The sequence below is a fragment of the Asterias rubens genome, chromosome 19 (genome assembly GCF_902459465.1).
Source record: "Asterias rubens chromosome 19, eAstRub1.3, whole genome shotgun sequence".
Lineage (NCBI taxonomy): Eukaryota > Metazoa > Echinodermata > Asteroidea > Forcipulatida > Asteriidae > Asterias > Asterias rubens.
In genome coordinates this window covers 12009677-12022585 of record NC_047080.1, presented here as the reverse complement: position 1 = coordinate 12022585, position 12909 = coordinate 12009677, and the positions used below count along the sequence as shown (strand labels likewise).

General features: G+C 36.9%; 2 protein-coding genes across 2 annotated transcripts in view; one reads left to right on the top strand and one right to left on the bottom strand.

Annotated features, from left to right (window-relative positions):
• The window catches only part of LOC117302896, a 42933-nt gene extending 38732 nt beyond the window's left edge, over positions 1 to 4201 (bottom strand). The window contains exons 1-2 of the mRNA XM_033786865.1: positions 4013 to 4201; positions 208 to 259 (exon numbers count right to left, since the gene is read on the bottom strand). Coding sequence (XP_033642756.1) covers positions 208 to 259; positions 4013 to 4099 — 139 coding nt within the window. The 5' untranslated portion in view covers positions 4100 to 4201. The remainder of the gene's footprint in view (positions 1 to 207; positions 260 to 4012) is intronic.
• Positions 4202 to 7820: 3619 nt separating this feature from the next.
• On the top strand, positions 7821 to 12804 carry LOC117302899 (U3 small nucleolar ribonucleoprotein protein IMP3-like). Its single transcript, XM_033786869.1, has 6 exons — positions 7821 to 8027; positions 8603 to 8710; positions 9745 to 9899; positions 10794 to 10845; positions 10978 to 11050; positions 11334 to 12804. Exons 1-6 carry the CDS (start codon positions 7894 to 7896, stop codon positions 11355 to 11357), a joined length of 546 nt encoding a protein of 181 aa, XP_033642760.1. The 5' UTR covers positions 7821 to 7893; the 3' UTR covers positions 11358 to 12804.
• The last annotated feature ends 105 nt before the right edge of the window (positions 12805 to 12909 follow it).

Here is a 12909-nt window from a genome sequence, read left to right as displayed (position 1 = left end):
CATCTTTGTTGTAGATCGAGACTCTATAAACCCTTATGAACTTAAGGAAATCAACGCCATTCTTGTACATGTATCAAACATTATCGAACACCGGGTGTTTCATTTGAATAACTATAAAATGCATTTATTATTGTCATGTCAAAATTGTCATCAAAAGTGTAATTTTAGTAGAGAGGATTAATGGTTACATGATATTGTGACTTTTACCTTCCTTTTGGCCGAAATAATAAAGACGATCCTCCGAGCTCAGCTCGATATTCTGTGGGAAAGAACACATTCAAAATACATATCAATAAGTATATTTGTTGTGCAGGACAACTGTTAAGATGCAAAGGACGGTACTGGGTCTGAATCCAACCGAGTGATTTACATGTGGGTTTTTTGCGCATTACTTGGGAAAGTGGGCCTACTGAGTATAGGAAAGGAAAATCAATCAAGAGTTTGACTGCTCTTAATTTTTTATATAACCACAAGAATGCATCCTTTATGACGATAAACCTATGACTATAACGTTATATTACATGCTTAGAACTTAATTAAGGCCAAGAACGTAATTGATTCTTTCTTTTTGCACAAGAAATCTTTATCAAATAATAGAAAAATCGACCCAGTTGATTTAATTTTTTTCTGCTAAGTGATTTCCTCCAGTCACAATTCGATTGCTTTCTAATGCTGCCTTGGCAAAGGAATTTCCGCTGGCGTGATTCGTTTACACAACAGGGATTAACATAAGGGAGGTATTTGTAGATGGCTAACAATAGAACCTGAAGACTGTCACGGCATGGTATAGTGTGAGATGGGGGCCATAAAAAGTCAATCACAATGAACCCAGCATGCTAGCAGTCAGGCCGGCTACATGTTGGTTGAACGGGTAGCTCCACACACTAATGGTAAAATGCACTACCATGGTTCATGATTCAACTCGGCACCTTCTAAAAAGTTTCAACTTTCTTGAGGTACCATGATAACTAAATTAAGGATACCAATGCTTAAACACTATAAGGCTAACAAGAAACACAGGTGCAGAACAAATTAATATGGATTGATTGTAGGCTATCGAGTTAATAATTGACCCAGAGTAAACCAGATTATTTGTTAATTTGCATGTGAATAGCCCGAGATTTCTCCACGTTGCACAAGGCATTCTCCTCACTGGGTCATTACATCTTGCTCTCTGGTCATTACATATCTACCCTACATATTTTACATATAGAGCTAGACCACCATATAGCACCAGTTGTTAAAGACCTGTTGAAAACTTCTACGTAGAAAGCCTTAAGATGAACATTTTTTTTTAAGTTCCACATTTTTCACTCCTCCGTCTCGAGTGGGAAGATTGTGTACAATTAATTTTGATTTGTCGCCAAACTCATTTTGATTGTAATAACATTGACTGGGAAGTTTTAGTGGAAATTCAGACAGACGCGAATAGTTATACTTTTGACACAAAAAAAAGTAAAAGAAAACAAATTCTTATTGGGAACTAGCTTCCTTTAATAACGGGAAAGATTTCCTGCTACCACTTTTGCACTCATTCTTAACCAGCAGAAGGAATATCTCATTCGAGTAAATGAGACACTTATTTAATTCATAACGAATGAACAAGTGGCGGCAGGTTACCGATTTGTTTCTAAAAAAGGGTTTCTAAAATTTCATAGAAGCATTCAATTAGTATTATTGTTGTATGATTTTATTATTTAAAAAACCCTTTTATTATGAACTTTCTATTTCATTTTGTTGACGGCTCTTGGTAATTGGTTTCAATTAATCAAATTCTTTGCTCTCGGTGAATCCAACCGGTCAGAACCGGAAAGTCGACCATACGGCCAGTTGTGTCCAAACACCCTTCACTTCACTTCGAGATTTCAGAAGCTTTATGCACAAACCAAGCAAACAATGCCTCCGCAAAGAGAGGCTTACATAACGCTTGAAATGGCGCATTGTTAACATGGATTTCTAGAAGGGTTTTGACTTGCTAATATGGGGGATAGATAGGACACAATCGACACCCTGACCCCAAGGTGGTCTGAGGACTTGGGGAAAACCAGGGTACGACCAGACGGCCAACGCCCACCTTAGATACCCTGACTCATTTCATGTTTTGGGTGGTGTATGAGAAGTTGCGTCTGTTTAGAATTGTTTACATTTCTGGATGACAACATCTTATGACGAAGAGATAGAAAATGACATTTGGAGCAAATAACTTCCCCTCGCTTCAACCGAGAAGGAAATTTCATTCCTCAATGCTTCATCCAAAAGTGCTCACGAGCCCATACACACATACGCGGAAAGCCATTTACTTTAACGCTGCGATTCATAAATAGATATCAAAAAGAAAGATTATAATTATACGTTTGACATGGACGCCATAGTGAATGAAAAGTTACAAAAAAAATGGACAATGTTTAGCACTTAAAGATATACAGAGAGGAACAAGAAGTTGAACGGTTTCCGTCGCCAACTGCCACTTTTTCTTTCAATATTAAATAATTGAAAAAATAGTTAATGGCCTGACGTTTCGACCCTAGCAGAGTCTTTCTCGAAGGCTAAATGACAACACAACAAACATGAACAGGTACATTTTATATTAAATAAAATTACACTTAATTACACAAATTGAGAAGTTGTATTTGCCTTGAAAGAAACAGTGGCAGTCAGATCGGATACTATTATTTCCTTAGAAATCAACAATTTGAAAAATTAAAATTTGAAATTTACAACTATAGGACTAAGAGAAGTTTGCAATAACACTAATTATGTGATTATCTCGTTTGGGAAGAGATAATTATCATGGTGTTACCAAAAACCTCTCTCTGTTACCAACACATTCAAAGTTTCAAGTCCTACTTGGAATCAACACTACAGAAATAAATGTCATTGTGCTTTCTCAATTTGCATGATTTTAGCTGCTGTAGTAACAATAATATCAGGGAAACAGGTCATATTTTGAACACGAGGTCGTCTAAGGACTTGTTGAATAAAATGTTGGACAAGTTCCAAGTTCTCGAGGCTTAAGGCTCTTTCACACACGTGCGTCGAATCTCTGCCCTTCGAGTTTGTCCCTTTTTTACATTAAAAATCTTCAAATTACCCTTGGTCATTTCAATTTACAATTTTGAGGGGGTCTGATAGATTAAAATAGTGACTAAAGATTTCCATGATTTAATTACCATTTTGTTGTCTTCGTGCATTTTAAAAATCAAACTGTTGAAGATGTGACCATGGAGGACGTGCACAGGCGTTTTAGCAAAAGTAAACATTATTTTAGCCAAAATTGAAATGGGCGTTTTATTTTGGAAAAGTTTCCGTATGGCGCCACCACTTTTTCATTCGATATGAAATAATATAGTATCTAATTTACCTCAATGAGATATCCCTTTTTGTCAAAATGAGTGAAAAGGTGGTGGCGCCATACGGAAAGTTATCCTTTATTTTTTACAAAGTTAAGACCCAACTTTAAAATGTTTGTAAAGTAGAATACGTTTTTACTCAAGAAAAAGATGATCGTTGTTGCTTTTTAAACGGGCCGACTAAAGTAATTTAGCATTGGGCAAAATGCAGAACAAACTATGCGGTCAGTTTTGAACCAATAAAACTTCTTGAAACAAGAAATCTGAAAGGGCGTTTTTGTTCATTCATAAACTGCCACGTGCAGCCAATTGGCCAATCACAGTAGCTTGTGGTTAGGCGTCATCGATTTAATTTTCGATCTAGGACGGGGTGTGGTGAATCCGGTGTGGTCAGCGTATGAGAATTTCTCATGGTAGCGCCAAATGAAACATAATCTTAAACACAATCTTATTTTAAAATTGAAGCAAATTAGCCAAAAACAGCTCGAAATTTTGAACACAAACTTGCTATTGCAGTTTGAGTTCTTTACATAACATTTATGGGTGTTTAAGAGCGCCACCCCGCCCCATTATAAACGACATGCTGTACATCAAATAAAATAAAAAGGAAAATCCTTAAGAACTTTTCAAATCTGGATGTGAATCATGAAGGATTGGTTTACCTGAGTTAGTGGTTTGGCGAAGTACGGTGTTGCTAAACATAAGAGGCAGACAGCCACGGAGGCAACGCCGAGTAACCTGGACTCCATAACGGCAGAGAGACGGTGATGAACCAGCAAAAACCGTCTTAGCACCAAACTGAAGACTGTACTCGTTCTGCCGATAAGTGATATCCAGATCTAGGCACTCTCACTAAAGCCCCTCCCAAACGGCTCATACTCTTTTTATCTCCCTCTGAAGTGAGTTACGTAAGCGCACCCCTAGAGTCTTTCATAGGTAAATTTGTTGGCGTCTTATTCTTCTCATTTGTGGAGAGGGGGTTTTAGGATTAGAAAGTGATTCGGAGGGGCAAATTGAATCAGTAAGTTTAATTAAATCAAGTTATATAGCTTTACAAACAAACCTATCATCTTTAAGGAAACATTTGGTGAAGAAAAAGTATCGCAATTTGATTAATAGACACAGCACACAATACTTGAATACAGAGGCTAAATTACCGATAGGTTATTCTTAAAAAAAGGTGTCGAGAAAAACAACTTAACTTCTCCATAAATATACAAGGACCGACAATTATAGTGGAAATAACGAAGACAATTTGTTGGCACCGCATTTTTATTTCAAGGAAATTAAAGTATAAAGATGTCTTTTAAAATTATTTCTCCCTGCCTACAATTAAACATTAATATAAATACTTTCTCACCTTCTGGTTGTAAAAATAAAAAAGCACTTGATGTTATTACAAAATTGAGTATATTAAATTGTTCATTTAATTGAATATCATTTAACTTCTGGTTGTAAAACAAAAAGCCCTTGATATTGTTTCAAATCGATTGAGAAAGAAACAAAACACCGAACACATCCAACTTGCAAGCGCGAATTGAGCCTTCCCTCCGGCCGAGTGGTCCTGTCTTTTCACCCCATTGTTACCGGGTGATGAAGCCAGGGCCAGGACCCGTGGAATGTCCCCGTTCTTTCGGCGTGATTGTGTGCCCGTTTACACTGAATAGTACGCCCCACTCCGGACAATGCTTACAAAATCACTCGCCATGACTTGAATAACCTGTTAATGTTTGACCCTTGCAGGGGTTACGAGAATGAGGATGGAGGACTCAGAAGAATGTCTTAGATTTTGGCAAAGTTTACACTGACCATACGAAGAGAACTAAAAACATGAAAACTCTATAAACATTATGTAATCTTTTAAGAGTTACACCGACCAAAAGTTCAGTTGATATAAAAAAAAAACTTTTACTGATTACTCGAACACTTGAAGAAATTATTTTGAAGAAGTACAAATTAATCACAAAGTTGTAAATTTTTATTTTGTTCTTAAAATGAAAACAATATTTTGTATTTTGAATTAGCTGTTTTATAACTGCTTATCAACCAAAAGGACCAGACAAATAATGGTATAAATGAAAACAAAAATAGTAATATTGGCCTGAAATTTCAACCCTAAGCAGAGTGTGTTTATCGAAGGCTATTTCTAAAGTCGTTTTTGTTTAATGTTTTTTTTATGATTAGTAGACCACCAAGGACACGGTGACTAGAGAATCTTGCCACGGGGGGCCCGATTATTTTAGTGATATATACATGTAAACTATTAATGGATGAACACAATTATATTTTTTGGTTTGTTTTAAGCTAGTGTGTATGTATGACCCAGAAATGGGTCACTGTTACAGACTCCGTTAAGATTGCTTCTTTTAACTACTTCCTGGGTCAGCCTCTCACGGGGGGGGGGGGGGGGGGTGGGTCGGCCCTTACCCCAAACCTAACCCTCAATAATCCGGGTCACAAATTCTGACCGAGATTTGTTTTTATGTGTAAAGTTAAAACATAATTACAATACCTATGTTCTAATTATCAATTACGTCAATACGTCGATTGTCTGTCAAACTTATTTGTGAAGGTCGCTAAAAATGAACCTCACACATTACAACGTACACGGTCATAATTTTGGCTGGACTCTTTGAACCTGAGTTAAACCAGAGAAGGGTTAAACACACACTATCCCACTACCCACCACCAACATCCACTCAATATGGACAGAATCCACTTAAATCACGTCAAGCTTCCGAGGAATACAAAAAAGTATGTCACAATGCTCCATAGCTAAACCCAAGGTTACAAAAAACACGCTGTTAATCCGGAACTATGTGGCGCCACACTGAACCATACACTTATTCGGCTAAGTGGGGTTATAATAATATAGGCATAGGCCCTATAATGCATTATCGATTACTAAGTGAACTTAACCCAACTTTCCTTTAACGATTGCACTTTGAGAGCAGATCCAAAACTCTGATATAATGACCAAACCGAGACTGCATCACTTTGCGAGAACCATCTGAAATAATTATGCTGACGCTATCTTTACTGCAATTTTTATAATTATAAGTTTACAAGCAAATCAAATAGGCCCCTAGTCGTGACAAATATTGTATGCCAATGTTATGCCTACAGCGCTTTTCAGGATTAAAACACTTTCAAGAAAGCGAAAAGTTGTTCAGTTATAAAGTGGCGAAGCAAAGCCGAAAACACCCAAAGCGGCAACAAAACTTAAAGTCATCTGGAAATACATATTTTTTTTCTTTCAAACATAAGAGTATATGCTTACGAACAATAAAACAATTTTTTTAGTAATTGTTTGTCACGATTTATATGTTTAAAAAATATATAAAGTTGTTTGGGGGGCTGACTCCGCCTACCCCTTTTGTGACGTCAATCGAGGCAGACTTTGCTTGCAATGCCTATAGTAAACACACGTGCAAAGTACATGTACGTCCAAGTCGTAAGTTGGTACATTTCAAAAATTGTTTTTCTGCATTCAGCAGCAATACACCTGGTCGGCATTGCCGGAAAAAACAAAAAAATATTTTTTTGAAACGTACAAACTCACGACTTGGTCCGTACATGTACTTTGCAATTGTGTTTACTCTACGCATTACAGGCAAAGTCTGCCTCGATTGACGTCACGAACAGCGCCCTCTCGGGTCGGGGTCTACTCTTAAATTTGTAAATAACATAAGCACTGATTTTTTTAAAACCTTAGTTAACTGTTTATTCACATTCCACTCATCAAAACACATTAGTGACAAAAGCTTTATTTTGAAAAAATACCACTTCCAGGTGACTTTAACCTGGATTCATTAACCTCAAGTTTCTACTGCTCATAGGTCGTTAATAAAAGTGACTTCCTTTTCTTTTGCTCAAGGACTCTTCATTCTTAATTCTTTTCTGATTGGGATTGAGTGATTTGAATGAACACGAGGCTACGGTGTGGTGATTTCGATCCCATTGAAGATCGCGCAGTCAATGTGCGCATGTGGCCCACCGACGACACAACTGGGTTTTGGGGGGTTTATTTTTGCTAACGAAACTTTTAGTGTGTTTGCTTGTATTTTAAGACCGCCGTTCTTGCACTTGTCTACTTCATGCATATTCTTGACATTGGATGATTAAGATCTCCAGTATTTCTTGAATGTAGGCCTATATCCGATCTCACAAACTCGCCACGCCCTTGACAACCACTATACATGGAGGAACATTTTTACACATCATTTCAATGTTAAACAATATATTTATACGGATTTTTTTTTAGTAGTTCGGTTGACAGCGAGTGAGGACGAAATCATATCTGCATTTCCAACCCGGGGCTGGAGGCGGCAGGCAAAAATGGCATTAAAATTGTACTGAATATTAACATAAACCACAAGGGTTTTGGGGGTTGAATAATTAACAGCAAGAGAGGGCGCTATATAGAAATAAGCGTTTTGGTACGGGTCCCAGACGTGTTTAAGCCATTTCCATCAGAAAAAGTGGTGAGACACAGTTTTTTCAATGCTATTACACGTGAAATGCATGCTGCAACAAGATCAACATGAGAAAACTCAAGTTTCACGAACAAAAATTGTTGAAGAAAGTCGACTTTATATCATGGGAAGTCGACAACAACTTGCACGAGGTGAAAGTGCTGAGAAAATACCACATTCAAAAAAGAGAAGACTACACAAAGTAAGCAAAAATTATGATGTCGAATGTTTTTTTAGTACGGGCCTAGCCCCACTTGTGTGTGTGGCCAAGGCAAGCTGAATCCTTAGCCTTGGCCACACAAATGAGGCTAGTACGGGCCCAGTAAAGTTGATTTTTTGACGACGAAAGAAGTAGGACCACATTGAAGAACTTCAGTTTCAATTTTACAAGTTAAGGTGTTTGTTTAATTATTTTTTTCATCTATATAGCTGTATCTGTACCTTTTTATTTTTATATTTTTTATTTTTGAGGGTAACCCGTTGGCGTTGGCAAACGATGACTCTAGTGACTGAGGTCTCCCACCTCACCAGCACTGTCACTTGTGTCAGTCAGTGTTTCCCCTTTTTTAATTGAATGAACCGTGGCATGGACTCTGGAGGAATATTAACTAACACAAAAAAAGACAAAGCAAAGTTAAAAAGTAACAATAACATTATATGAGCGGAGTAGGAACATTATTTAAACAGGGGGGATACTTTTCTGCACGTCGCCACCAATTTATCCCCCGTTAATTAACTCCAAAACCACTGAATTTTTTTCTTTTTATCTATACCTAGGTATAATAAACTCAGTCGTCATGTACGTACATTGGCGAATAAGATAAAGCAGTTGGACCCTAAGGACCCTTTCCGAACACAATGCACATCACAGCTCATCGAAAAACTGTAAGTAAGGTTCAGAATATTAATTAATGCTAAATCATACAGTTTGTTTTTTTATTTTACGTATTTCAGAAAACTTTTGCAAAACAGAGTCAACACTCAAAGTAAACAAGTTCAAGAATGAAAAATATTTTGTCATAAAACATAGTTTCTCATTTTGGAGTGTTTTTTCCTCTTTTCTTTTCCAAGTCATCCTTACGCACCAATGAGGTATTGAACGATTTAGGAAAGACTGATTTTTTATATTTTATTTATACAAAAAGTCTTGTGCTTACTTAAGCCTGAATAAGCTTTAAAGTCAACTGGAAGTAGTTTTTTTTTTCAAAATAAAGCTTGTGTCACTTATAATATGTGTTTTGATGAGTGGAATGTGAATAAACAGTTAACTAAGGTTTTAAAAAATCAGGTTTTATGTTATTTACAAATTTAAGAGTAGACCCCGACCCGAGAGGGCGCTGCTCGTGACGTCAATCGAGGCAGACTGTGCCTGTAATGCATAGAGTAAACACAATTGCAAAGTACATGGACGGACCAAGTCGTGAGTTTGTACGTTTCAAAAAAATATTTTTTTGTTTTTTCCGGCAATGCCGACCAGGTGTATTGCTGCTGAATGCAGAAAAACAATTTTTGAAATGTACCAACTTACGACTTGGACGTACATGTACTTTGCACGTGTGTTTACTATACGCATTGCAGGCAAAGTCTGCCTCGATTGACGTCACAAAAGGGGTAGGCGGAGTCAGCCCCCCAAACAACTTTATGTATTTTTTAAACATATAAATCGTGCCAAACCATTACTGAAAAAATCGTTTGTTTTTTTCGTAAGCATATACTCTTATGTTTGAAAGAAAAAAAATATATATTTCCAGGTGACTTTAAAAGTGAGGGCTAATAGTGAGTGTTGATCTTTAGTTTACTGTATCTTTCATTATAGATGATGGTTTAAAGTGACATTTTCCTTTCATGTGCTTAAACATTAATTTTAGCACTATAGCATCTTATACAATCTTTCATTATTGATCTTGTTTTGCTTGCAGATACATGATGGGTCTGATCCCTACAAAGCGAAGTCTGGAGCTTTGTTCCAAAGTAAATGCATCAGCGTTTTGTAGAAGAAGACTCCCTGTTGTCATGGTGAGACTCAATATGGCGGAGTCCGTGGCCAATGCTGTTAGATTCATTGAGCAAGGACGTATCCTTTAAGTAAATTGTATTTATAAAACTTACTTGTGACATATGCACTTTGATACTTCACAGAGGCAATGCAGGCAATTACCTCAATGCCCTCTAGTCATTGCCTTGGTGCCCTTGAAATGCCTACATAGAAATTTACAATAGGGGCCCTTTACCAATGAGAAAATGTCTTGGTGCCCTTTACCAAGGAGAAAATGTCTTGGTGCCCTTGCCCTTCCAAAAACGAAGCATACAGGTCAGGGTGGATTTGACAAAGAGTTAGGACTAGTCTTATCTCGAGTTAGGACCAGTTACTGGTCCTAACTTAGGACTATCCATGCAATTTGTATATCTCCTAGGATTAGTCCTAAGTTAGGACTCTTTGTGAGATCGCCCCAGGGGTCGTATAAAATTTGGTAAATTAATATAAAGCGTGAATAATTTGTAATTGGAGTACAATTCGGATTGAAATGTTTGAAATCCTATCTAAACCACTTTCCTGGGAAGGGAATTGTTTCTCAATATGCACATTCATTATGATATTCTGTTATTAACGGCTGCAGAGCTTCTTACCGAGTATTGTCATTAATTTTTTAGTAATAACCAGAGGTATACCCTCCCTTTAACACTGATATTTTTCTTGAGAATTATTCCTTGCTTTAGGTTTCAAGGCAAAACACAAAAAAAAACAAAAAAAACCTTGGTACAAAAGACATAATCGGTGTAAAAATAAACACAATGGGAAAGACACAAACTGTACACTTTTTTTCCATGTGACTTCAATTTCCAACAACCCAAAGGGCCACAATTTTGTAATTAAATGTTTTTGCTTTATTTGTATAAAAGTAACACTCACTTCTCTTCAGTTGAAAATCATCTGTGTCGTTGAAGAATCTTTAACTGCCTGATTCAGATATACGAGTTGGACCAGAGCTTGTGTTAGATCCTGCGTTCTTAGTTAACAAGTGAGTAAATCAATGCTGTTACTGTCATCTGTAGCTGTTAGCTGTGAAAGAATTATGAAAGACACCATCTTTAACAATTTTGCTGAAAGTATTCTAACTTAATTTTGCTTTTTGTTTTTACCTGCCGTACAGGAATTTGGAGGACTTTGTGACATGGACAGACACTTCCAAGATTCGCCAACATGTTACAACGTACAACGAGATGGTAAGAAATGTCTAGAGAATGTTAATATTGTGTAGGAGAAAGCAACTGGAGTGCCACGGTAGCTCGGGGCTGTGTGCTCCCCAAGGAGCTGAGGAAGATTAACGGAATGTTATTGGCCCAATGATCAGGGCACTAATGTAAAGTACATTGATGCATTATTGCAAAATATTAACTGGTTATTTGTTTATACTGGGCCAACTCCTCATAATGTCTCTAATCAGATGATGAAAATGCTGTTTGAAATTATAAAAGTTATCTCCTTTCTTATTTTTTGAATCTACAGAGAGATGATTTTGGACCATTATAACAACCAAGTGCGAGGGTTGATCTGTGTATATATCGCCCACAGTTTGTTTCAAAACTTCTGGGCGAGACTGTGGACAATGCCAAGAGCCCAACGACCCCAACAGAATGGAAATCTTCAATTGAACTGATCATGTGGGGGGCTTGATCAGGAATGGAAACCAATTTGTACTGAATGAGAACAAAACATGATTTATATCCTGACAAATAATATTGTTGTAGCTTTTGGTGACCTCTGACCCCTCCAAAATCCTCTTCTGGAAGATGTCTCATTGCGGGGGATTGAGGACTTAAGGGCTATTTTATTTAACAATCACTTATCACTGCGCTAGGCATACCAATCTTAACCAATTCCAAACATTTTTGGTGTTGAATGAACATAAAGTGGAATATAGTGGGGGATTGGGGACTGTAGCCCAACTATCAACTGCCTACATAAAAAGGGAAAAGATTTCTCCATCTTAACATAGTTTTTACTTTTGTTTTGGTATTTATAAATGTATGTTCAGCTTTTAAGACGTTATTGTGATGAAAACAAGATAGTTTTGAAATGATGTCAATAAAAATATTTGTTAACAGAATACTTGTTTATGAAAGAGTTTTCTATTGCATCACGATTATTTTATGTAATCATTTGATAGATCACCACGCATGTTTGATAGTTGGAGTTATAACTTCCCTTATAAGAACCTGCCTTTTGATTGGTTTCTATACTGCATCACACATTTTATTTTTAGTAGCATTGTTATGCGCTATACCCACACATCAAACAATGTACTATACCCGTTTCTACCATAGCAACCAGTCTACTATCCCCATAGCAACATTAGCTTCTTTGTACCTAGAAGTATTGGTAAATTATATTGGGGGTGTAACAAAACACATTATTGACTGTTTTTACTCATGCTGTGGTTGAAACTGCCACTACCACGACCACTTTGTAGTTTTAAAGATAATAACAGAATCCTGGCTGCAGGGGTATATTAACCACTACACTCGAAGCAGTCAATGTTTGTATATCAGCTAGCTATATCTTCAAGTGTTTGGTTTTCTTCTCTGAACATGCATTGCTATTAGTGCTTTAAAATGACCATGCCAAGTAGTCAAAACCAACTTTCAGCCTCCAACGAGTTGTTTAATAACATCAGTGCCTATGCATTGTTTAATGCTCGGACAGCAGTGGATAACATTCTGAGTTGATTATTATAGATTTAAGGCACTGGACACGTTTGGTAATTGTCAAAGACCAGTTCTCTCACTTGAAGTGATTCAATAACAAACCTGTGAAAATTTGGGCTCAATTGGTCATCGAAGTTGCAAGAGAATAATACAAGAAAAAACATCCTTGTTTCATTGTGTGCTTTGCTGCATAATAAGAGGCTTCAGCTAAAGTCTTTTATTATTTGAGTGAGAAATTACCCCTTTCTAAAAAACTACGTTACTTCAGAGTGAGCCGTTGCTCACAATGTTTTATACTATCAACAGCTCTCCATTGCTCTTTACGAAGTAAGATTTTATGCTAACAATTACTTTGAGTAATTACCAATAGTAGGCTA

Excerpts from the sequence above, each read along its gene's own strand:
- LOC117302899 (XM_033786869.1), top strand. The coding sequence starts at position 7,894 with ATGAGAAAACTCAAGTTTCACGAACAAAAATTGTTGAAGAAAGTCGAC. Across the intron at positions 8,028-8,602 it reads AAAAGAGAAGACTACACAAA|GTATAATAAACTCAGTCGTC; the intron begins GTAAGCAAAAAT and ends ATCTATACCTAG. Across the intron at positions 8,711-9,744 it reads TCACAGCTCATCGAAAAACT|ATACATGATGGGTCTGATCC; the intron begins GTAAGTAAGGTT and ends TTTTGCTTGCAG.